Genomic DNA, 25,812 nt, shown 5'->3' with positions numbered 1-25,812 from the left:
CCTGGGTGGACAGGATCTCATCTAACCACTCAGAACCTCGGTCTCCTCATCTCTACTTCACAGGTGAACTCCGACAGGGTTCTACCCGAGAAACAGAGCTAGTAGGAGATATGTATATTTTTCACAATTGTGGGTCTGGCTGGGCAGGTCTGGAATCTGGGGGGCAGGCGGGCAGGCTGGAAACGCTCAGGCAGGAGCTGACACTTCAGTCCACAGGAGGAATTTATTCTTCCTCAGGGACACCCTCATTTTGCTCTTACAGCCTTTCAACTGATTAGATGGAGCCCACCTGGATCAGCAAAGGTACACTCCCTTCCTAGAGTCAACTGGTTGTGCGGTCAACCGCGTCTACAAAATGCCTCCACAGCAACACCTAGATTAGTGTTTGATTGACTCACTGGGGACTGTCACCCAGCCAAGGTGACACATAGAACTGACCATCAGTGGGGGCAATGCTAGGGCTCCTCACAGCTCCTGTGAGGAGGAAGTGGGACCGTGCATGAAGCCCTCAACACAGAGATGGAGGCATCCTCAGGGCGCGGGGGCTCCGGCACCCATATGCTTGTCCGGAGCATGTGGGTAGAGAGGCAGAGGGGGTGTGTTTTGGGGTGGGAAGAAGTGTTTCAGCCAAGGTGGCAGAACGGGGTTTGGGGCCTGCTTGTCTGTGTGGGGAGGGGGCGTGAGGGGGCTGGCCCAGAGAGCCTTGGGGGTGGGTATCAGTGGCTTCTGGGACCTGCAAAGCAGGCACTTCCAGAGGCACAGTGTGCTATCTGGCCACCTCGACCTCACACCCAGCCAGCTGGCAGAGGACATTTCCAGCCTTGCCTCCCCACTCCTAAAGGCCTGGCGGGCTGAGAGTTTTGGGGGCTGGGAAAATTTCCACCTGGCGGGGTGCTTCCTGCAGGGGGCTGTGTGCCCTCAGCCGGCGGTGCTGCAGGACCTTCAGTTCTGAGTGGGGTCTCCCCTGGGCCCTCCACTGTGGCCACCAGGTGTTTGAGAATAACCTCAAATCTGCCCTCACAGCTTAGCCTGTAACTCAGGTGTGACAACTTTCATCTCCTAATTTGGGCCAGTTTCCTAAAAGATTAAACTCTATGTGATATGTATAGATATCATTATATACACTAAACACACCATCATTTGCCTCACCTAGGAATGAGGATGCCAAGAACCCTCAGCTCGCAGGGTCACTGTGAGGAGGAAGCCCAGCAGTGAGTGAGGCAGGATTTAAACGCTCAGCAACGGTGGACGTTATTAATAGCTAATGCTTACTTAGGGCCGTCTTGGAGCCCTCCTCCGGCTGGGCGCTTTCCACACATTATTCCAGTTATTCACGAATAGATAGGGTTCTGAAACCTGGGGACTACGGAGAGGTGCGGGGAGGGAGGCGGCAGAAGGGTTCCGAACCTCTAAAACTGCAGTGGAAATGTGCGTGTCCTATGTGTTTTATAGCGAAACTGTCCTTGGCTTTCATTTCGTTCCTCAAAGAGAAGAAATTCTGGTTTAGTTGACAGTTTAGTAGATAGAACTATTTCAGCGCTTTTTCAGCCTAAAAGAGGATGTACCCTCACAGGTAAGTAATTCTATCACAGGTTTGTCAAGTGTTTCCCGACCTTCGATAAAGCCTTCCGCCCTCTCTCTTGTGGTGAACTTCGCAAAAATGTCCCTGAAATCATTTCCACAGTCGGACCCGATGTGAACAATTACTTGCACGGGGCTGGCACTCTCGGCTGGAGGAGCTGAGGCTCCACTGGTGGCGAGGGAGAGGACGACGGGGGAAGGGAGGGATAGGGAATTCCTCTCGGCGCCGGGATGCGCGGCGCAGAGCGCACCTCGCCCAGCCTGAGCGCTGCGCCTTTAAGGTCCACGGGGGGCGTGATGTCAGCTGCCCGCGGGCTCTTGGAGAGGTGAGCGCGGCAGCCCGCGCGCGGTGACTCGGAGCCAGGGGTGGAGTAGGACCTCCCGTGCGCTCCCAGTCCCCGACTTTCTTGCTCCGGTGCGCTCGGGCCGGCGGGCCACGCCCCGCAGATTCTGAATGGGCACTGACCCGGCTCCGGGAGGGCGAGGCGCCGCGGCACCGGCCATGGGCAACTTCCAGCTGGAAGACTTTGCGGCGGGCTGGATCGGAGGTGAGCGTGGTAACGGGGTCCCCCAGAGGTGAGTGTGCTCACGGGAGACCCCCGGGCCAGAGAACAAGAGAGAGCCTCGCCGAGCGCCGCTCGGGCCGAGCTTACACACCGCGCTCTGGCGAGGGAGCCCCGCGCCCGTGCGCTCCCGACATGCGCCCCGGCGAGATCCGCGCCCGCTGCGGGCAGTGCCCCGACGCCCCGGCGCAGGGGTGGTCTTGCTGTTCCTCGCCTGCCGCCGGAGCTAAATTCCGCGAGCCTTAATGAGATTCCCCCTGAGCTGATTTGCCTCGAAGTTAGGATCCGCGGAACTTGATCCGGTAATGATTAAACCTCTGGTCAAAGCTGGCAGCCAATGGAGCGTCCAGGCGCGTACACACCCTTCTGGTGACCGAGTGCGCGCCTGAATCTGGGGACGTACCTCGCAGGAATTGTGCGTGAGGGTGGCGCTTGGCCGCTCGCCCCCCTCCCCACCCCCCTGCCCGTCCGCCCCGGCGTGGGATGGGGAGCCCGACTTCGTGATCTGGCCGGCCCTAGGGGGCGCCCCGGCCAGAGGGAGCCGAGCGCCAGGCTGCAGGTACCAATTGCCAGATAGGAGGAACCCTTCCTGTTTTCAGCCGTTGTCAACTGTCAGGCCTCTCCTCCGGGCACTATTGGGCCCCCTGGTCCCTTCGTACCGCTCCCAGAGCCTTTCTCTCCTGGGCTTGGGCCGGGTTTGCTTGGGCAAGAGTTGCATCCACTACTTTGCTTGTCCATTCTTCTCTTTCCAATGGGTCCACCCTCCTCTTTTCTCAGCTGTTGGTGAGGGTTGGGGGAGGGTTCGAGGGACTTTACTTATTGTAAAGTGTCTTTCTTTTGGTCCCATCTCTAAAAGGGTCATCTGGGAAGGGATGTTGGTAAGTGCGGCCCCATCCCAAAGACGAAACTAAATACTGAGCTGGTGAGGCACAGGCTACAGTAGCATGTTTGTGCCCCACCAATTGTTCTTCTGAGTATGGAGGAGACCAGAAGATTTGTAGGAAACAGAAAACAAAAAAAGAGCCGTAAGGCAGACAGCATCCCAGGATCCCCTTCGGGCGGCCCCTCCCACCTGGCAGGAGTCTCTCTCTTTCCCTCCACGGGTGGCTGCAGGGCCCCTGCTCCTCACTGTCCTGAGCGCAGGCCGTTCCTTTCACGGTGGCCAGTTCTGTTGGTACAGGCTCTCTTGGGTGGGCTGAGACCTGCCCCTCCTAACTTTCCCAGTCAGGGGGCTGTGCCCAGAGGCCCACTGGGCATATCCAGGCCCTCTTTGGACACCCCTTCAGCCTTTCATTGAGAGACACTTCTCTAGGCTGTCCCTTGAACAGCCAGACCAGCTTCAGGAGGGCTGCCAGGAGCTTGGTTTGAGAAACACCCTGGAGGGCAAGGCTGTCAGAGTAGCTCAGAGGCTCTGGTGACACAGAGACCTCCCTGCCCTGCTCACACAGCAAGTAGTGGATTGTCGTTTGTTCTGACATTGTCCTGCTTTGTTCATGTTAACACATCTCTTCTTTTGGCTTCCCTGAAATAAGGATGAGTGTAGTAACAGTGAATCCTTGGTAGGTACCAGGTGCTGTTTAAGTGCTATGTCTCTATTTTTAAACCAACTTTACTGAGGTTATTTTACACATCATAAAATTCACCCATTTCAATTGTACAATTTGACCATTTTTAGTAATTTTACCAAGTTGTGCACCCATTACCATAAATTAGTTTTACAGCCTTTTCTCTCCCCCCCCCAGGAAGATCCCTCGTGCCCATTTACAGTTAAACCCTATCCCCTCCCTCTCCCTCGAAGCAGTCTCTAATCTACTTCCTGGCTCTATGGATTTCCCTATTCTGGATAATTCATAGAAATGGAATCATACAATATGTGACCCTTTTTGTCTGGGCCTCTTTCATTAGCATGTTTTCAGTGTTCATCTACACTGCGGCGTGTATCCATACTTCACTCCTAGTTACAGCTAATGATATTCCATTGTGTGGATAAACCACATTTTATTTATCCATTCATCCGGTAATGGACACTGGGCTGTTTCCACCTTTTGGCTATTGTGAATAGTGCTGCTATGACCACGCATGGACGTGTACTTGTTTGGGTGTCTATTTTCAGTTCTTTTAAGTGTATATCTAGGAGTGGAATTACTGGGTCATATGGTAACTCTGCTTAATTTCATGAGAAACGGCCAAACCATTTTCCACAGCAGCAGTACCATTTTACATTCCCACCAGCAATGTACAAATTTCCAATTTCTCCATATTCTTGCCAATACTAGTTATTTTCCATTTTTTTATTAGAGCCATCGTAGTGGGTGTGAAAGGGAATCTCATTGTGATTTTTATGTATGTTTCCCTAATGACTAATAATGTTGAGCATCTTTTCATGTACTTGCTGGCCATTTGGATATCTTCTTCGGAGAAATGCCTATTTAAGTCTTTTATTAAAAAATTTTTTTTTTAGTTGTAAGAGTTCTTTATATATTCTGGATACTGGACCCTTATCAAATATATGTTTTGCAAATATCTCCCCCCCATGCTGTAGGTTGTCCTCACTTTCTTGACAGTATCCTTTGGTGCACAAAAGTTTTTAATTTTTATGCTATTCAATTTATCTATTTTTTTTGGTTACTTGTGCTAAGAATCTATTGCAAATCTAAGGTTGTTAAGACTTTTCCCTATGTTTTAGTATATGATTTTTATAGTTTTAGTGCTTCCATTTAGGTCGTTGTTCTATTTTGAGTTAATTTCTGGATATGGTGTGAGGTGGGGGGTATCTAACTTCATTGTTTTGCATGTGGATACCCAGTTGTCTCAGCACCTTCACCTGCCTTTTTGGGGTGCTTGTTTCTTGAGGCAGGGCGCAGGTTTTCCTCCATTTTATCTGCTTTCCTTGGTGCCTGGGCCAGTGCCTAGCACATTAGGGATCCCTTTTGGTGACAGAATAAGTGAATGTAAGTGCCTGAGCCCTCTGTCCTGTCCCACGAGCCAGCAGGTGCAAGCCAGGAGCCCAGGGGCTGAGTGACCAGGTATTCTTCAATCCGCAGGTGCAGCCAGTGTCATCGTTGGCCACCCTCTGGACACAGTCAAGGTACAGTAGCCATTGTTGCCGTTACCTCTTGGAAGGGGTCCTGGGGTGTGACTGCCTCCAGGAATGTGCCTGCTGGTTCTGATCCCCAGAGAGTCTCCAGCCAGGGCAGGCTCTCTGTGCCAGCCCATGGGGGTGGGGTGCCAGGAGGCCTGGTTTGGAAGGCTCTGCCCTCATTACTTGGCAGTGATTTTGTTTTTGTGATCATCCCATTTCTGTTTTCGGGTTCTCAGGACCTGCTGGGGAGGGGCCGGGGCACAGATGAGTGTCCTCCTGCAAGTCCCTATGGAAATAAGAACCAGAAAAGCCTTCAAGTGTAAGGCAGCATCTGAGCCCAAAATTTAGGGTTGGGTTTCAGGTGATTAAAAAAGATGTTTCAGGTACAGAGAACGTCATGGGCAAAGGCACTGAGGTGGGGACACTGGGTGGGGGGTACGCTTGGGAAAGGCCAGCATGTCCAGTTTTGTTGATGCATCAGGTTTCCGAGAGCATCTACGGATGAGAATCCAAGAAAGGCAGGTCAGCACTCAATCCTTGGAGGTCTTGAATATCAGCTCAGGACTCTGGACTTAGGTTGGGAATGGGAAGTCATTATAACTTGGTGAAGTGCATGGGGTGTGAGGACTCTGGAGCCAGCACAGCCATCTGGCATTGGGATCATCCAGACCCCTTCTTCTACAGATGTAGAAACTGGCCCTGAAAGGGGAAGGGGCTTGCCTCAGGTCATACAAGAAGTTAAAGCATTGCTGAGTGAGAGGCTATAAAGGCACATTCTTTGACTCCACCTCCATCTCTGCTACCCATCCCCAGTGGTAAGCAGGACTCAGAGCCAAACCCTGAGAACATGGCCACAAATAGTGCCCCTTCCTCCCCGACTTCCACATCCATCTCTACAGCTCTGCCTGGATCAGGCACAAAGAGGAATCTCGCAGGTCCTTCTCAGATGGCCGCTGTAGTTTCCTGTCTCCTGTCTTCCTCTGGCGTGACAATGGGCCCCTTCCCAGGTCAGGGCCCAGGCCTGCTCTCTTCTTGATGGGGAGGTCAGCCTGCTTCTCTTAAATGTTGAAGAAATTTCCTGGCTCCTCGTGTCCCTCATACAGGCCCTACCTTTTGCTCAAACATCAACTGCATAGTGGACATTCTCTGTGCAGGTGCTGTGGGGACGGCAGGACCTCGGTGGTGGACAGAGCAGGTCCAATCCCTGTCCCTGAGGGCCTTCCAGCCACATTTCTGACACAGGCAACCTTTGTGGCTCCCTGGTAGTATCTTTCCCTCACCTGCAGGCTGACCAGGGGCTGGTGGAGCTTGTTGGAGACCCCTGGCCCTTGCATAGGCAAGTCTGGCTACCTCAGGCCTGGCCACATGTCACTTGAAAAGGCTGGGGCTCTCCTCCTCACCACTCTGTGCCCTGAGCCTCTGGAGGGAACCCTTCCTGATATGTAAAATTGAGTCCCTGCTCAGCCTCAGAACCTCCCTCCTGTGGGTTCCAGCCTGGAGATCCCAGCTTCCATGACCGGCCTCTGAGGCCTCAGAGGCTGTGGGCAGGGGCCCTTGTCTCTCCCTGGAACATCTTCCTTCTTTCTGGCTGACATTTTCTGTAGGCTCCCTGTCCACTGAGAAAGGTTTGGGTGAGAACTTCAGAGTCAGAATAACCTGGAGTCCAGTCCCAGCCTCCCCACCTACTGTGGGGCAGGGCACAACACTTAACCTCCTTGTCTGTAAAATGGGCAAAGAGCACCTCTCCAGCAGGGCTGTCAAGAAGATGGTCACTGTGGCACCAAGGATAGAGCAATGAGCAAGCCATTCCCATCCTGATGAACACACGCTGGGGTGTGGGGAGGCAGACGAGTGACTTGTCTGAGGTCCCATGGCTCACCTGCGGAAGAGCCAAACTAAAAGGACCCAAACTGCTGACCTGGGTCAAAGGCTCCTTCCCCATCATAGATGGGAGAGCCAGCCACTGGCTGCTTGGTGGCAGTGGAGCTGGGGTCAAGATTCTCCCCTGGCTCCTGGCACAGGATTTATGCCTGATGCAGTGTGACCAGGGTTTTCTAATTAGGGCTTAGCTGCCTTTAGACCAGCTAGACTGTAAGAGAATAAACTGGTATTGTTTAAAGCCACTAAATTTGTTGTAATTTGTTATAGCAGCAATAGGAAACTAACACAGGAAATCATCTTTGTTCATCTGTAAGATGGGGATAGTATCGACGCTATATAACATTTGTGAGCTTCAGTGAGATAAGTTCTGGAAGATGGCCCATGTTTCCCCAAGCATGCACCAAGTTGGTGCACACTAAATGCCGGCTCCTGTTGTAACTGGAGGCCCTGGAGGCTTGAGCTGTGCTGCTGGCCTCAGTGACAGGCTCCCTGAGTGCTCCGCATGGCTGGCAGACCTTTGCTCCATGGCTTTGAGACTGTTCTGTGATCTGGGCTTGGCTCTTGGGTTGAGTTTCCTCAGGTACCGTTTGCTTGAGCGACTCGACCACTCAGCCTTCTTAGTGGGAACTTGATCCCTCCTATGGGCTCCACCATTTCGTGGATGCACTACCCAGGGACAGCCCCGACAGAGCTGGGATCAGCGGGTGAGAGCATGCAGCCTCATGCCAGCCCTAAATGGGGCAAAGAGAGAGGCCTGTGCCCCACCTCTCCTGGCCCACGTCCTTGTCCTGACTGGAGATACTCCGCCCCAGGGTAGACCTCTGTGATTCTGCTCAACAAGAGGACCGTGGAGGCCCAGGTCTCATCTTGCTGTATCTTCCAGGATGTCTTCCCCACCACCCAGATTAAAATTGCATTTTCCTGCCCTGCCACCCAGCTTTTCTGATCCTTGGTTTATTTTTCTCCATGGCACTTGTTATCATCTGACATATATGCTTACTTGGGAATTACTTCTTATTGATGGTCTTTTCTGACCCCGCTTGGTTGTAAGTTCCACGAGTGCAGGGAGTTTGTTTTCTCTGCTGAATTCCCTGAGATCAGAACAGTGACTGCTAGGAAACAGGCACCCAATCAACGAGTGGAGTTAGTCAGTAAGTACATTTCTCTGACTGTGAAAATAAGACTTACCAACAGTGTGATGCCATTTATGTATCAGACCTATGAATTACTACATCTTCTCTCTGGCTATCTGTTTTTACAAAACTCTTTAGATGAATGCCTGTCAAACAGTTAGCCAGGCTATGAGCCATGGTGATTAGCTGCGGGGGTTGGGGGAGGTGGAGGGGGAGAGAAACCGGCAAAGGAGACTTCAGCCTTATATGTAGTGTTGAAATTTTTTAATTGATAGAATGTATTCCCATATTAGCTGTGTACTTAAAATTATTTCTTAAATTATATAAGCTAAAAATAGTGGAGAAAAACCCTGCTTATTTTAGGAAAGTTAGAAAATGAAGAAAACTTCAATGCAGGAAAACATCACCCATGATTTTCACCTCAGAGACCATCACTTTTGGGGGGTGTGTTCTCCCAAAGTCTTCTCTACTTGTCTGCAGATGGAGCTGATGCTATTAATGGTGAAGAGTCAGTCTGCACACTGAGTCTTGCTCCTCACGGGACCCTGGGTTCTGGGGGGCAGTGTCTGGGTCTCCTCCTCCCTGGCTCTCACAGCTCCTTCCTACCAGCATGGCACACTGTGGGTGCTGAGAAACTGTTTTGATGGAGAACCGTAGGCTGCACATCTTTAAAGAAGTGGAACCATCTGGGACCTGGGCACTTTTGTGGGCTCACTCAGACCCTCTGTGCCTGTCAGCCGTTCCCCTGGCCACCAGAGCCAGCCTCCGCTAAGGACACCATGCCTTCACTACCCAGCCCCTCATTCAGCCAGTTTCATGGGGCCGAGTGCCAGGTTCCCGCTTGGCCCCAGGGAGGAGAGGGAAGTATGAGACAGCCCTGCCCCAGAAAGGCAGCTCGAATACACCCTAAGTAAACAGACAAACAGATGACACCAGGGCAACATTTATGCTCAGACCCAAAAAGATGAGCAGGAGCTGAAGAAAGAGCCTTCCAGATGGGGAATGCGGGGCAGTTCTGGAGGCAGGAAAGAGCTGATGCTCCGGGGACTTGGGGATGTGGCATATGGCGGGTGCAGAGGGCGGGGGCATGAAGGAAAGGGCATGTGGGAATGAGACCAGGCACAGGTGCTCAGCCAGGACCTCCTGGGTGCTGGTACAGGCTGTGAAATTGATTCTGCCTTTGATGGGAGGCCACTGGAGCACTTTAAACAGCAGTGATGTGGTTCATTGTTGTTCAGAAAAGATCAGTCTGACTGTTGTGTAGACACAGGTGAAGGAGCAAGGGGGAAGCAGAAGGGCGGTGGTGAGACCAGCCCATCGTCCAGGTGAGAGATGAGGGGGTTCAGGAAGTGAGAAGAACAGGTTGCTCCCGGGACTATTTAGGAGGGCAGACTGATGGACAGCAGATGCAGCAGAGCCACGGGTTAGCTTTCTGCACTCAAGGGGCAGGGGTCCTATGTCTCCACACAAGCATTGTTTTTGCACAACAAACCAGCCTCTGTTCCTCTCTCAGACCAAGAGGGCTTCTGCTGCGTTTAGCAAGGTCTCAATGGGACATTGAGGGAGGCAAGGCAGGTAGAGGACAGAGGGCCAGCCTCGCCAGCACTGAAACACAAACCTCTCACTGAAGGGCTGTCCCCTCTCTGGGCCTCGGTGCTGGAGGCTCGGCATCTTGGGGACAGTGGGGACGTGATCCTCTCTGCCTGGGCCCTGACCCCTCCCTCTCTCCGCAGACTCGCCTGCAGGCCGGCATCGGCTATGGGAACACCCTCAGCTGCATCCGCACCGTGTACAGGAGGGAGAGTGTAAGTGCTCTTCAGTGGGTGGGTGGCACCATACCTGCCAGGGCCTCCCACCAAATGGGGTGAAGCCCACTCGGGCCTGGGGACCAAGGCCACCACTCTCACACCAGCCCGGCGGGCAGGAAGCCTGTTTGTTAGCAATCATCACGTTGGGCTCAATTTTCCCTACTCATCTCACACCACTCCTCAAATATGATGTGTTACCCAAACATAGCCCTGCCACCCAGTGTGATGTTATTGGGGAAAAAAACTGGTTTTGTGTAACCTCTCTGGACAAATACTGAGGAATTTAGAACCACAGTGTGGAAATTTCCTGGGAAAACAGAGGGGCCTGTCAGTTTCTCAAAACTGAGTGAGTGGCCCGTAAACCACATGCTCACAGGCTTCCCTTTATCCGGGCGTGACGGGAGCCAGCACTTCTGATTCCAGATGCCTGGAGCTGGCTCGCACTGCAGGTCGCTCAAGACCAGCGGACCCAAGGGTTTTCTTTGCAAAGGGGAAATCCTGCACAACATTTTATAGAAGATGTATCAGGTACCTTTCCTGAGAATAGCATGTGCTTTCAGAAGACTTTCTAAGGCCCCTCTGGCGAATTTAAGATAAATTTTAAGGGGCCAGCCCAGTGGCATAGTGGTTAAGTTTGGCACACTCCGCTTTGGTGACCCAGGTTTGCAGGTTTGGGTTCTGGGTGCAGACCTACACGACTCGTCAGCCATGCTGTAGCAGCGACCCACATATAACGTGGAGGAAGATTGGCAACAGATGTTAGCTCAGGGCAAATTCCTCAGCGAAAATAAATAAATAAACAAATTTTAAAATTTAGGATGAGACGACCTGTCGATTAAAGAAGTGATCGAGTGTAAGCCCCGTGGCAGCCTGAGGCTTAGCCTTGAGTCACAGGAAATGTGGCCCCACTGTTGACTGCTCTCTCCACTCATCTCCCTCGTGCAAGTGCCCTGGAGCTCTGGCGTCTGCTGCTGCACCTGGAGCTTCTCCTCAGATGAAGTGTGCCTTGTGTCAGTGTTGTTCTAACTCTCTTGATGGGCTGCTTTAAAATCACGGCGAGCCCTGCAGACCTAGTACCCTATTCCTGGGTGATGTGTGATTCCTCCGTCCCCTGAAAGGCGGTCGTTGATTCTCCTTTTTGGCGCACATTCCCTGCAGTGTCTGCCAGCCAGCGTCCTAGCTGTGGGAACTGTGGGTGTTCCCTTGAGACACCGTAGCTCAGGGCTAAGCAGTGTCCCCAGTTATCTGTGGGAGCTTGTTGTAGAGGAAGAGGCTGAAGCAGGGTGTGTGTGTCTGTGTGTGCATGTCTGTGCGTGTGAGGGGGTCCTGCCTCTAGCAAATAGAGTGTACGCACGAAGGTCAGGATTAGTGGGTTTGTGTAGAGCCTGGAGCTTGTACGACGACTTCCCGGTGCTCATTCATCTTTGGCACGGAGCTAAAACACTGTACTGCCCCGACTCCTCCAAGAGCCTATGGAATTTGCTGGTTTTGGCGGAGCGTCTCTGGTGTTCATTGAGAATGCAGTGTGAAAAGAACTGTGACCTCAGCTCCAGCACCTTCCTCTGCCTGCTGCGTCCTGTGTATGTGCAGAAGGCCTTCCTGGGGCTCTCCTCCCCAGTTCTTCTGCCAAGAGACTCCCGTGCTCAGGGCCACCCATCTACAGGCTGGCCCAGGTGCCCCTCTGGGCTGTGGGACCCTCTTCTTAGCCCCTAACCACAGACTTAGCACATTGTATTATAGTTGCCTATCAGTTTCTCTTTCCTGTCCCTCTCGCCTTCCCGGCCCCCAGACCCTGAGCTCAGTGGACAGTCTTTTTCTTATGTTGTCCCCCGGAGCCTGGCACGTGACAAGTGCCTGGAGGATGCTTTTGTTGGAGCAGTCACTTAGGAGGGTGTATGTGGTGTTGGCAAGTCCACTACCCACTAGGGCTCCACACGTTCCCCCTCGGCCGCAGCCTGATTTCTTTCCAGCCCAAGAGTACTGCCAACCCGGTGGCAAAGATAGGGTCCAGGCCCAGCATATTACCGCTCAGGAAACAAAACATCACACGGAAGCCGGCTTCTCCAGAGCAAGAATGCCCTGCTCCTGAGTGGGGAGCACTCCCTCACCCGCCCTGTCTCTCCTGTCTCATCGGCATCCTCTGTTATTCTCCTCACTGACATACTGGTTTCTTTTTTCTGCAGTGTCACCCCGCCAGCCTGCGGGCCCCAGGGGGCAGGGACTGTGCGAGGGCAGTACGGGGAGCCTGGCGCCTGCCTGCAGACGGCCCTGGGCCCTCATGCTTCCTCCCACTGGGTTTCCCCGCAGGTGTTTGGCTTCTTCAAGGGCATGTCTTTCCCCCTCGCCAGCATCGCCGTCTACAACTCAGTGGTGTTTGGGGTCTTCAGTAACACGCAGAGGTTCCTCAGCTGGCAGCACTGCAGGGAGCCTGGGGCCAGCCCGTCCCGCACCCTGTCTGACCTGCTGCTGGCCAGCATGCTGGCCGGCGTGGTGTCTGTTGGGCTGGGTGCGCCCGTGGACCTCATCAAGATCCGGCTGCAGATGCAAACACAGCCATTTCAGGAAGGTAAGAGGCCAAGGGAGGGGGCCTGGTGTCTTGGGACTTGTGATCTGGTTCACCAGATCTGGGATGCGTTTGTTAGCATACTTTTGATTGAGCAAGACATCTAGGTTGTCATGTAATAGTCTGTAATTATTATTATTTCATCCATAGTACTAACTCTCACTGGTTAAGTATTTATTATGTGTGCTGTGCACCTGCTGAGAGCTCTGCGTATGTTCTAATTCGTCTTCATAACAATTCTGGAAGGCAGGTGCTGTTGTGGTTTCCAGAGGAGCAAACAGAGGCTCCCAGAGGTTAGATACCTACCCAAAGACACACAGTTAATGACTGGCTAGTGAAGATCAGCTGCATAATCTGCGGCCCCCAGTACAAAATGAAAATGTGGGACCCCTTGTTCAAAAATGATTAAGAATTTTAAAAGAACAAGAGCAGAGCATTAAAGCTAGCGTGGGGCCCCATGTGATGGCCCCATGTGCCAGCTGCGAGCAGCCGTGGAGGCCTTGCACCTGGGCTGGCCTCAGGGCTGGGAAGGGGGCCGCTGCTCTCTTCAACCTCACCTGCTCCTAGCCCTGACCTTCCAGTTAGAGCTTCATTTCTTGGTGTGCCGCACAGCCACTCCCATACCACAAGCTGCATCTGTTATTTCCTTCCCGTTGGAAATGGAGGTTTCTGCGTCTTTTCCTGGGGGTGGTCTTGATCAAGGAGGATGGAAACAATAGGGTGGCACTTGCTGTGCAGAGTAGAAAGTGCCAACTGTGGAGGAAGGCCAAGCTGGGGGTCTTAGAAGACAAATTTCAATAGCTTGGGGTTTGGTTCTTGGCTCTAGTGTCACTCTGTCCCCTCAGGAAGGATGCTGTCCCTTCCTGGGCCTCAGTCTCCTTTTCCGTATAATGGAAGGGCTGGACCGTGGTCCTTCCTGTCACCTCAGATATCCAATTGGGGCTGACAGCTCTTGTGGCTAGACCCCTCTCCCTAGAAGACTTCTGCATGGCCTGTCTGTCACCCCTCTGCCCACAGAGGCTGGGACTCAGCTGTGCCCACAGCCAAAGCCCCAACATGGCTCATCAGGAGCATCCCAGCCTGACACCTCTCCCACCCCCGCCCCTTGATTAAGCCTGTGCTCCCTGCCCAGCCCGGGAGGTGTCCAGGACAGGGCTGTGCATCCTCCGAGCATGGTGCTGATGCTTCCCACTGGGGCAAATAGAGGGCCTGGGACCTGGCTGCTCCCAGAAGGTGGGTCACACCTGCTCAGTGCCCCAAAACCCATAGTCACTGTCAGCATGTGGGGAGACACAGGGCAACAAATGGCCTGGCTCATGCAGAGGGTCACAGAGCATACCCCCATGGGGGCCACCCAGGGAGATGCAAGGCAGGGGTTCCCCACCTTTATCTACTTGCCATATTAGGTTGTGTCTTGGCACATCTTAGTTTGATTAAAGGCTTGCGCTTCTGAGAAGCGTTTGAAGCTCGCTGATCTGGTCCTATTCCAGAGTCAAAAGCAAAGAGGTAGAGGAATGAAGGGCACTGTGAGCATGCTTGGAACCCAGGAGCCCTGGCCCCCAGGCTGGCTTTTTGCTCTATCCTGTCTACTTCGGCAAAGCTCGTGTTAGTCTCGGGTGCAGAGGAAATCTCTCCAGAAGTCTTAAAACTCTTTGGAGTTCAGATGTCGGAAAAGTCTCGGTGATGAGGCCCCTCAGCTCCTGGGGGCAGCTCTGCCTCCTTCACAACCTGGGCGCCTTGTCCCTGTAAGGGGAGGAAATAGGGGTATTTGTGCATGTATGGGGGTGGGTATAGCCGGCTGGGACACTGAGGGAGATGTTTCTCAGGAAGTGCCTTCCTTCAGAAAGCCTGGGATGTGTGGAGGCAAATTAATTGGTGAGCTTTCTTGACAGTGCTTGGTTCCATCCTCTGTCCCATCCTCACCAACCCCCACCTGCCCTGCAGAGGGGAGCTAGAATGGTGGCCGACTTGCCAGGCCAAGGCCTGAGCTTCAAGGGGTCCTGAGGCCAGGCTAAGAAGCCTCTAGGCTAGGAGACTAGAGGAAGGATAGGAGGCAGCCAGGGAAAGACCAGACCCAAAAAGGGCCCCAAAGCTGGGTGGGCATCAACCAGCCAATTTTAGGGAGCTGAGCAGCCACCATCAGCGGCTGCCAAAGTTGGTAAGTGCAAGTCATGTACCTGACACTGTGTTAAGTACTGTCCGTGCATCATCTCATGTCATATCCACCATGACAGTGTGAGGTTGACATGACTGTTAGCCCTGTTCATTTACCCAATACACAATAGTTATGCCCCTGCTGTGTGCCAGGCACAGGCTAGGTGCTGGGGACACAGCGGTGTACAAAATACTCTGTCCTGTCCCTCTTGTGGTGCTCCGTCCACAGACAGGCAGACGAGAATGGGCCACATCAGACATGGTGGGTAGGAGGGAGTGGGATGGGTTCTCAGCCAGGCTGGGGCTCAGGAAGGCCTTTGGAGCAGGTGGTAGGAGGGGTGGAAGGAGAGCCTGGTGGTCAGGACTGTGCATCATCAGGGCAGCACTGAGGGTTGCCCATGCCTGCTCTCTGGGGCCACGGGAGCCTGGGACATGGGCCACCCAGGCCCAGCGTCTCCAGTACTGCCCCTCTGGGAAGTCTAGACCCTTCTAGGGCCTTGTCTCCTGGATTAGGCCTCTGAGCAGTGAGAACATGGGGACCAGCACGCTGTTCTGCGCCCCCACCACGGGAGGCACTGAGAGCATCTCGGGAGGGATGTGATTCGTTGATCCCATCCAGTATGGGATCCTGCCCTCGGCCTCAGGTGTCCGTTCATGTGTGCTGCCAGAAGGAAACTGGTTCTCTTCAGCAAATCCCCCAAGGCAGCAACAGAAAATGAATGTGTGTTTGTTCTGACCTTCCAAGTGTGCCCAGAAACTGGCCTATTAGGGGGCTTATTAGGAAGCCCCTTAATAAGCTGGGGGAGGTTCCTGCAGGCAAGCACTTCTCTGCCCTGCAGAGCTCTAAGTTGGTTGTGCCTGGTCCCAAGGGCTTAGCTAGCGGTGCAAAGGCAAAGATGGTTTACCTGAGTGGGTGGAGGGAGGGTAGAGGCCAGGATTGCAGGGTCACCTCAGGTCCCCTCAAGCCTCTCATCTGGGATCAATCAGATCACAGCACTGAGGGCTGAGTAACCAGTATTTACAGAGCACTTATATGCCAGGCACTGTGCTAGGAGCTTTGTGTGCATTTAATCTTAACAACAACCTGACTCCCAGAAATTTACAAAGGAGGAGGCTAAGGCACAGAGAGGTTCCATAACCTGCCTGAGGTCACTCCACCAGTGGGAGGTGGAGCTGAGATCCAGACCCAGGCAGTCCGGCTCAGTACCCACTGATGCTGTTTCTGCTTCTGCCCTAGAATTTTGTAGAAGCCGAGGCTATGGGAACTTTGGTAACCCCTGGGCCTCTGCACAAAATCATCATGCACCAAACCAGCTTCAAACTTTAGGGGGCATGTGGGCTGGGAGCACATCTCCAAAATGACATTGTTCAAGTAATGGGCGCAGCTCGTGGGTTCCACGGGATGGGTCTGAATTCTGTGGCCTTGGGCAGCTCCTCTCTGCAGCATCCACTCTTCCTTACCTCCCACCCCAGCCGCTTAGGGGAAGGTCTTTGGTGACTGCAGGTGGAGGATCAGCTAGTGGGGCAGGAACAGAGGAGGCAGGCAAAGGGGCAGCAGGTGCTCCTTTCTACCAGGAATCTCTGCAAAAAGTGATGGGGGCTATGGTTTTCTTTGATTTGCTCCTCAAGAACCCTTTAGGCCAGAGGTAGAAAACTCAGAGACCACTGGGATCAGGGAGGTAACGTAAATGAGCAGAGGTGCCTGGAAATGTACCCTCTTCCATTTTTCTTGACACCGACAGCCTTCCTGATTTGCATTTCACTTTTCCTCTTTGAATGAAACATGGACTTAGAACGTATTTCACTTTCCATATCACTCTGCTATTAGAAAAGCAGCCGTTCAAGCACATGTGTCAACTCCAGCATCTGGGAGACAGTAGCGAGTGGTGGGGACTGCTGCAAGGTAGGCCCACATCCTGTCGAAGAGGGTGGCTACGACTCCTCCAGCTGACTTTTGTCGTGTGGCCTGGATCTTCTGATTTTTAAGAGAAGGCAGAAAGCTAGATTTTTTTCTGTGGGGTCTTTTAATTAGAAATTTTCAGATAATTTGATTGAAAACAAAATCAAACACAAACAAACAAAACACTGGGCAGCCCTAAGTATTGTGTGGATGGACAGCGTGGGGTGGGGACTGGCTGCAAGCTGTGGTCCCTGCTCTGGGTCAGGCCCACTGTGTGTGGTGCCTGTGCTGACACGGCATTTTCAGGGAGCCTCGGGCGTGGCTTGTGGGATTTCTCAGGGCTGGTGCCATTACCCTGGAATTGCCAGTCCTGTTCCTGGGTGGTGACGAGAGGCCATGAAAGACTGTGCTCCTATGCTGAAGCCAGGTCCCAGAGGCCTCTGGCTTCTCTGTTCTGGGACATTGACAGGTGGACTGGAGACCACGGTGAGGTGAGAGGTCAGCTCCTCTTGTTGAGGGACTTGCAAATGAAGAGCCAGCAAGTTCATCCTGATTGTCAGTTAGTGGTGACCCGTGGTTGAATGTGTACAAAATACAGAACATTGAATGTAGAGGGAGAACACGCCCGTTCACCCAAATATAATCACTGTTAACACATTCACATGTTTCCTTTTCCTTTCTATATACATATGCATATATATACATATATGTACCTACATACATATATATACATAGCTTAAATATTTTAAGAGGTGGTACTCATGTTATATAGACAGTTTCATATCCTTTTTTAACTCAACATTATAGCAGAAACATTTTCCAGGTTATTAAAATAGCATATAAAATTATTTTACATAGATAATGTTTTTAAAAGATGTGCAATATTCCGTCAAATACACACACACACACCCACACACACACACACACGTTGAGAGTGATGATATACTGTGGTCTAGAATTCAGTTTCTGGAGTTAGACTACCTGCTCCTAATCTGACCTCCACCAGCATCAAGAAACTTTGGACAACTCACCTAACGCGGCCAAGCCTCAGTTTACCCATCTTCAAAGCAGGCGTAACTCTAGTAGCTACTTCATAACTGGGGTGGAATGGGATGAGGTATTACACAAGAAGATCTTAGCACACTGTCTGGCACATTGAAAACGTGAAGTAAACATTAGCTGTGATATTAGTAAATTTATTGTTTAACAGTCTGCCTACTGATAAACATTTAGGTTGTTTACAGTTTTTCCTCTTTTGAAAATAGTGATGTGATCAGCAAATGTGTCCATAAAGAGTTGCCTTCATTTAGAGTTATTTCCCTGAATGTGTGGGCTCTTTGATTCATGAGGGGGTCAAAGGCTATGGTCATTTTTAAGATTCTTGGTACATACTGTCAAATTGTTATACAGAAGGGTTTTACCAGATTACATCGGCAGTTGCTGAAGTTTACAGGGAATTTCCTTTTGGCACCATCTTCCTGTACTAAACGGCAGTTATCTCGCATGGAAACTGTCCAACTTAGAGGTTTCCTCCTGGGGCCTCTGCCATTTGGCAAACAAGGAGGAACTGGCCTGAGTTCGGTCAGATGTGGCCTTGACAGTAAGGCACCTGTGAAGAAACTCTCCCTTTTTAAGTCATTATTACCGTTTACATGAGCCTCACTGGGTGCCCCGTTGGGCCCGAGCTGGAAGTCGGGGCTGTGGTCTCGGACGCCAGTGGGTCCCTCTGCTGTCTGCGCCAGGTCACATTCTGGAGACCGATGGCCAATGAAACTTGCTCCTCCCCTGTCTGGAAGCTTTCAAGTCTGTGTTTTCATTAAGAGCCTAATTAACGTGCAGATCACAAAGCCTCAGCACCACAGGAGGGCAGAGTTTAGGGGCTCAGAGGAGGACTCGGCATTAACTCTGTGCTGACCGTCCAGGCCCGGCTGGAGGCAGAGGGCTGAGTGTTACACCTGTTTGAATTCACTCTGAGTGATTCGCTCACAAGCATTTCCCAAAACCCCTGCTCTGAACCAAGCAGCGTAGGTAAATCAGAAGTATCAGCCCCACAGCCCCTGCCCTCAGGGAGCACACAGGGAGCACTGGGGGGGAATCAGATGTGTACCAGAATGAGAAGGGCTCTTGGAAAGCCCTGGAACCTCGGAGTCTGGCTCTGCACGTCAGGAAGTCTCCAGAGAGGAAGTGGCCATTGACTGGCTCTTTGAATATTGGCTAGGATCTGGAGATGGGGACAAGGGTATGGAGAGGTGTTTCAGACTGAGGAACAATATAGGGAAAGAGTCCGTGGCCAGAAAGCCAGGCACGTGGCAGGACTAGGAAGCCGTTTGGTTAGTGCTGATGTACAATGCGGGGAGGGGAAGATGCAGGCTGAGGGGGAAGAGCTTGGATTTCCTGGCCAAGGATGGGCTTAGATGCTATTCGGTGAGCAATGATGCATCTTGGACACCAGAACGAGCCAGGCAGAGTTGTGTGGCAGGAAGATGGCGCTGGCCTTCAGAAGGGATGGAAGGGGGTGGGAATAGTAGAGGCGGGCAGGTTGACTTGGAGGTTGCTGCCATCGATCAGGTGAGAGGCCAAGCACACCTGACCCAGGGCCGTGGGCTTGGGAATGGAGGAGAGGGGCAGACTGAAGGGGCATCAATGATGTAGACCCAACGGGCCAAGGGGGAGAGAGGAAAGTGTCTCGAAAATGACCCAGGAATACAAAGTCCTGTGGCTCTGAGGTTGGTGGGACATCCCACAAGGGGAATTAAGCAGCAAGTGATGTGTGTGAGACAGTGCTTGGTGTGGACTAGGTGATCAACAAATGCTTGTTGTCATTGCTGCTGTCTGGCTGGAGGGGCAGGCTTGAGTAAGAACATGGTGAGTTTGGCTTGGCTCGTGTTGTGTGAGGTGCCTGTGGGACTGTAGCTGGAATGTCAGGGCTGGAGGTATAGACAGGGTTGTGGCAGACATAGACGTGACAGCTGAAGTCATGACATCAGAGGCCAGTGCCAAGGAGAGCTGCAAAACAGAAGAAGGTGGACGTTAATGGGAAAACACAGTCAAGGAGTTTGGGAAGGAGCTGTAATGATGCTAATAACTGTAGTTAATTATTACTGAGCCCGTACCATTGAGCTGTGCTAACACGCATTCCATGATTAAATCACCACATCGACTCTGTGAACCAGGCACTGTCATTCTCTTTCTTTATAGGAGGGGAAACTGAGGCTCAGGTTATGTGACTTGTCTGTGCTCACTCAGCTGTTCCACAATGAGGCAGGGCATTGCCCGAGGCCGTCCAACTCCACAACCCCTGGAAACAGGGTCCTGAGAAACTCACGTCACCAAAGGAGGGGGAAGGAGAGTAAAGAGGGGAGAATTTCTGAAGTTGGGGTGACATTGGGGATGGAGACCAATGGGTGGAGAAGGAAAAAGGCTTTCTTTTCCAAGTTGGGAGAGGAGACAGAAAGAGACAATTCAGAGAGAATTTTGAGGGTGAGAGGAGGAAGTTGAGGGAGCTTGCATCAGAAGACTTGTCTTTACCATATTCAAGATGATCTGAATAGAGTAAAGGGGCAGAGTGTGGCCAGGGTTTGAGGATAAGAAGGTCCTAGTTTCTGGACATGCCAAGAGGAGAGAAGGTGGGCTGGGTGGTAAGAGCAGAGAGGGTCAGCTGAGGGGGTTTCTTGCAAGTAAGATCATCATGCACCAGAACACAGGCCCATTTGAGCCCAAGGATCTGCATGATGACAAGATGGGGCGAAACAATTTCTCTGATTTCCCTGAATCTTCAGAAATGCCTGGCTGGGAAGCTCACTAGTTGTGTCTCAGAAGCCCTGGCTACATCAGTTTGTCTCTTTGGCAATACGGTTTTATTGTGACCATAAAGATGTGTGGCTGCCAAGAAATACACTCTTCTCTAGGCTGGTTGGCCTTGGGGAGGAGCAGCCTTCTGACACGGTGGATTTTCCAAGACTTTCCCAGTCTAGATCTGGAATTATTGATGCTAAGCTCCCTCAAAGGGCACATGTTGCTCCATTCAACTCCTAAAGAAGGAAGCCTATGTGGGAAGGCAGGAACCCTTGGAACATGACAAGCGGCACAAAAACCTAGAGGCATACAGTCCTGGGCCTTCTTCTTAAGTAGGCTATGGGCTGTCAATAGGAAGTGAGGGCTGGAGCAGTGGCAGCCCAGAAGTAGAGGGAGGAGGTTTGTGAAGAGGCCAGGCATATAGCCATGCAGTTCAAGAGGAGTCCTTGCATGCTGGACAATTTGACTGAATGTTTTTCAAACTTTGATCCCGTATACCTAGCAGAGATTAATGAAGGTGCATGCAACATAATATGCCATTGTTCAAGTTATGTACATTGGAGACACTTCCGTTTGTTCTTTCAATCAATTGACAAGGGTAAGTATTGTCCTGATTTCTGGAGCTGACATTAGTATTGGGAGTTCTTGGCCTGGTGTGGGCATCCTCAGTCTCCCACAGTAGGCTTGGCAGCAGGCCACAGCTGCCTGAGGTTGGCAGGTCCAGTACTTCCGGAATCCAGAGTCACATTAGGACAGGGTAATAAAAATAGGAATGATAACTATTTGCCTCAAGAAAAGTACATTTGCACAAAACTCATTTTCATAAAGTATACTTGTCGACATTCTCAGTTAATTTTTGCAAAAGCCAAATGAGGTGGTGGGGCCACTTAGTCTTCTCTTTTGTAGATGATGAGGAAACTGAGGCCCAGGGTGGATGATTGCTTTGTGCCAGGCTGTATGCAGTAAACAGCAAGTGAGCAGCAAAGCAAACCCCAGCCACTCATAATCCAGGGCTCTTTCCACTAAACCAGCTGCCTCTCTGGACACTTCAAGTCACGAGGAAACTGCCAGCCTCTTTGGAAGCAGGAGCTGGGCAGGAGTTTCCCAGATGATAATATTCTGGTAAAGAGAACTGAGGGGTCCACTAGCCTGCTCAAACCCCAACCACAGAGATTATACCCAGCCCGTCTGCTGGAGGACATACATTGGATACTTCTAGAGCATCTTAGACCAGCATGGTACCTGGGACCACGATTTGGGAGTTTCTTTTGGTATCTACAGCCTCTGGCACAAGGACCAGACAGGGCCAGGCTCGGATGAATGCAGAGCATGGGAGGTGAGCCTCTGAGAGGCCCCTGTGCAGAGACCAGTCCGATCAGAGGCTCAAGTGTTCACTGAAGGGATGTTGAGGCACATATGGGGCACAGTGTCAGGCAAAGGGCACGGTGCTCTGGGACAGGACACAGTGTGTGACTCCTGTCATCAGGAAACTCACTGGATCAGTCAGGACAAACCAACAGCAGCCACCATAATGGGGGACAGCCTCTGGCATGGGCTGGGGGCTCCTGGCCTTTTCTAAGAGCACCTTTTAATATGTAAAACAGGGTCCAACCCACAGAAAAGCAACTGTGCTTCGAGTGTCCTGGAGTAAAAAAACACATATGGGGCCGGCCTGGTGGCCCAGCGGTTAAGTGCGCACGTTCCACTTCTGTGCAGCCCAGGGTTCTCTGGTTCAGATCCCGGGTGTGGACATGGCACCGCTTGGCACGCCATGCTGTGGTAGGCATCCCATGTGTAAAGTAGAGGAAGATGGGCATGGATGTTAGCTCAGGGCCAGTCTTCCTCAGCAAAAAGAGGAGGATTGGCAGTAGGTAGCTCAGAGCTGGTCTTCCTCAAAAAAAAAACCCCCACATGTGACAAGAAGTGACACTATAGATTATTAGTATATTTGAATAAATTTTTATTGTGATCCCCCACAATTGCATCTATTCATATGAGGAAAATGGTCAGACTAGTATGTGTGAGATATTTTAGGAGTTCTGTTGATCTATAATGCTTATGGGTTTGTGGATCCTTCAGATAACTCCATGCTCCCGGCTTCCCTTTGAGAGCCCACTGGCCCTGCCATATCTGAGCACAAAACACTGGATAAACTGCGCATCTTGGATTGGGCACCAGCAGGGCCTTGTTAGTGGATGGCTGATTTGTCAAGGCATTTTTGCGGAAAGTGAGCCGTTGAGAAATGATGTGGTGTTCCCACTCACCTCTGACGTACAGCACACACAGGGGAGGCCTGGCAGTGCTTTGCCTTCAGAGAGGGGCCTGGCCTTTGTGTGCCTCAGGGCCGGGCCCTCCTTACCTCCTGGATCAGTGACCAGTGCTGTGGTTCAGCTGGCTTTCCTGTTTCCACAGTCACGGCCCGTTGAAGTCATTGAAGGACATTTTCTGAGAAAGAGAAAGAAATGAAACTTCATCGTGTTTGTATCTGAAAAGCGCACAGTGGCTTGCTGTGGCTAGGGCCCTTGGTTCTGAGAAGACAGGCAATAGTGGCAGATCTGTGGGGACCCCAGCCTGTGTCTGGGCCAGCTCAGCCCCTCTGAGGTGGGAGGACCACCCCCCCTAGAGGTGCTGCATGGGTACCTGTTAGGACTGGCCAAACCTGGAAGTCCCTGCCCCCTGTGGGATCTCCTGCAGAGGCACCCGCCTTCAAAGGGACCTCCTGGCCCAGGAAGGAGGCAAGCAAGGCACTGGCCGCCAGTGCAGGGCAGTGGAGCCAGATAGTCAGAGCATGTGGTCTAAGGAGTGGACTGAGTTGGACGAGGCGGGGGGTCGGGAGAAGGGGGTCTAAAAAGAACTGTGTAGCCCTCCTCCACTGCTAAGGGAAGATCAGGAGCTGGCTGGGCTTCAACGTCATTGACTCTGAACATCCTGCTTCTCTTGGTGTGGGGCGTTGAGTTGATCCTAACTGAATCTGGAAAAACAAAGGAAACCACAGGCATCCCGAGTTTGCGGTAGATAATTCATCCCTAGCCTAGTGAAAGGTAATCGGCTCTGGATTAGAGAGCCCAGCAGAAAATGCCTCAATGGCAAAGCACTCGTGATAAGAAATGGTCAAAGTTTGATCGTCATTTTGTCCTTGTTTTAGAACAAAAAATTTTAATTGGAGAAACTAAATACATTTCACCCTAGAAGAAAATATACCTAATGTGAGTCCCTTCACACGCATGTGTGCTCCCCCAAGCCCAAGTCTGGAAGGTTCAGGAACAACAGGCTGAGAGCTGGTGGTTCAGTGTGAGCAGAGTGCCGACCCAGGGCCTGGCTTCCCTCCCAGGTGCCTTGCACAAAGCGCACGCCATCTGCACACTTCGCTTGTGCATATTTCCTAGAGCTGCTTGCCAGCAACCTCCCAAGTCAGTTTTGAAGGGTCGCCGAAATTTGTTTTCCACAAACTAAAATTGGTCCACTGCTAGATTACCAAGAGCTCAGATTCAGTGCTTTTCTAAGTCTAGCCACTGAGGCTCCCAGGCCACACCTCCCAGGGCCACAATGTCCCCACAGAGCATCTCGTGGTCTGAGCAACTGATAGGAATTCCTACTATTTGCTTTGTGGTCCCGTGTGAATTGTCCTTACCACTATTGCTAATGCAGATAGACCCGTACCAGCTATCACCTAATGAAGGATTTGCTCCTCATTACGTCAGGAACATCCTTGATGTCACAGAGTTCTTTTACCATGAAAAGCAGGAGGGGGTAGGTAGGCTTGGAATCTCTGCTATGCGTAATCGGGCTGTGACCAAAACAGTTTGTTTCAAGTATAAGATGTCATTTTCTCAGGAGGGTGTAGTGACACAGGTGCATGGAATTGTCAAAACTCATCAACTGTGTGCTTACGAGCCACACCTTTTATTGAATGTGAATTATGCCTCAATTAAAAAACAAACTAATAAAAACAGGTATAGGAAGCCAGAGAAGGAGAAGACCAGAGGCTCTGAACGGTGATTGGTCTTCATGGGAAAAGAGGTGAGAATGAGGGGGCGGTCCAGCCAAGAATGCATCATGTCTATGTAATAACAAGGAAAATCAACAAACCCCAAGTGAGAAAAGTTCTCTTAACAAGAAGGGGGCAGTGTACTCTTAAAAAAATGTCAGTGTCATAAAAAACAAAGAGAGGCTGTGGAAATGCTCCAGAGTAAAGGAAGCAAAGGGGACGGGACAACTAAATGCAATCCTGCATTCCACTGGATCCTGTACTGGGGACGGGGGATGCTCTACAGGGCATTATGGGTCAAACGACAATTTGAGCACAGACAGTACATTAAATAAAAGTATTGTCCGCGTAGATGATGAAACTGATAACTGTGCTGTGGAATGTAAGACAATATCCCTGTTCTTCGGAAACACATCTTGAAGTATTTAGGGGTAAGGGGCCATTTTGTATGTAACTCACCCTGAAATGGTTCAGAAAATAAATTTATATATGTCTGTGTGAAAAAAAAATGTATGTGTGTGCAAAAGAATTTCCTTATTGCTTACCTTGGGGAAAAAAAAGAGAAAAAGTACAGGTTTGGGTCTGGTTTGGGTCTTGTTGACAAGGCCGGTTCAAGGTTTGGCAAGCATTCTTCCAACACTGGCACCTGCGTACAAGGAGGATTATATCAGATGCTGTTCTCCCGTTAGTGACTCCTGAGAGCCGCACCATGCCCATAGCTGATTCATGCAAACCTGGACTCCAGGTCAGGTCAATGTTACTTGGAGATGAACATGGCCCAGGCGGAGTTTATGCACTGGGACAATGGCATCTGATCAGTTTAATTGCACGCACGTGTTTGAGCCAGAAGGGAGGTGGGGGAGGGAGAGAGAGAGCGCACAAACCATAAAACAAACAAGGTAAAATGTTAACAATAGGTGAATCTGGGTGAAGTGTAGATAAGGATGTTCTTTGTACAGTTTTTCTTTTTTGCACCTTTTTGGCAAGTTTGAAATTATTTCCAAATAAAGGTTTGTTTTTAAACATTGGGGATGAGGAGGCTGGATATTGTTTTTCACAGTATCAGCTTGTGTCAAGAAGGTACTAGCCATCAGTTCAGATACATGTGTATTCCAGATGATAGCAGTTACCATGACAATTATATTACTTTAGTGGTCATAAATGGCTCAGTCTCAAGCAATAAAAGCTAGATTGCTTATGTTACAAACCTGAGAGAATGTGAGAGAATTTCCTTATTGCTCACTCTGGAAAGAAAAGGGGAAAAGTACAGGTTTTTTGTTGACAAGGCCAATTGGAGGTTGGTCACGTATTTTTTTGACATCTGTACCTCCAAACCAGCAGAATGTTATCAGGACATTCTCCTT

General features: G+C 51.2%; 1 protein-coding gene across 2 annotated transcripts in view; it reads left to right on the top strand.

The window, feature by feature from the left end:
* The first annotated feature begins 1,749 nt into the window (after positions 1-1,749).
* SLC25A48 (solute carrier family 25 member 48) overlaps positions 1,750-25,812 on the top strand; it is a 39,588-nt gene continuing 15,525 nt past the window's right edge. The window contains exons 1-4 of one of the 2 annotated variants that reach the window (XM_008510347.2): positions 1,750-2,129; positions 5,189-5,232; positions 9,974-10,045; positions 12,356-12,614. In XM_008510347.2, the coding sequence (XP_008508569.2) occupies positions 2,036-2,129; positions 5,189-5,232; positions 9,974-10,045; positions 12,356-12,614 (469 nt within the window). In that variant the 5' untranslated portion in view covers positions 1,750-2,035. Of the gene's footprint in view, positions 2,130-5,188; positions 5,233-9,973; positions 10,046-10,545; positions 10,577-12,355; positions 12,615-25,812 lie in introns of those variants that run through there. The other variant, XM_008510355.2, reaches the window with a different exon arrangement.

This window comes from Equus przewalskii, chromosome 13, assembly GCF_037783145.1.
Source record: "Equus przewalskii isolate Varuska chromosome 13, EquPr2, whole genome shotgun sequence".
Taxonomy (NCBI): domain Eukaryota; kingdom Metazoa; phylum Chordata; class Mammalia; order Perissodactyla; family Equidae; genus Equus; species Equus przewalskii.
The sequence above is the reverse complement of the archived record's forward strand: the minus strand, read 5'-3'. Positions and strand labels throughout refer to the sequence as shown.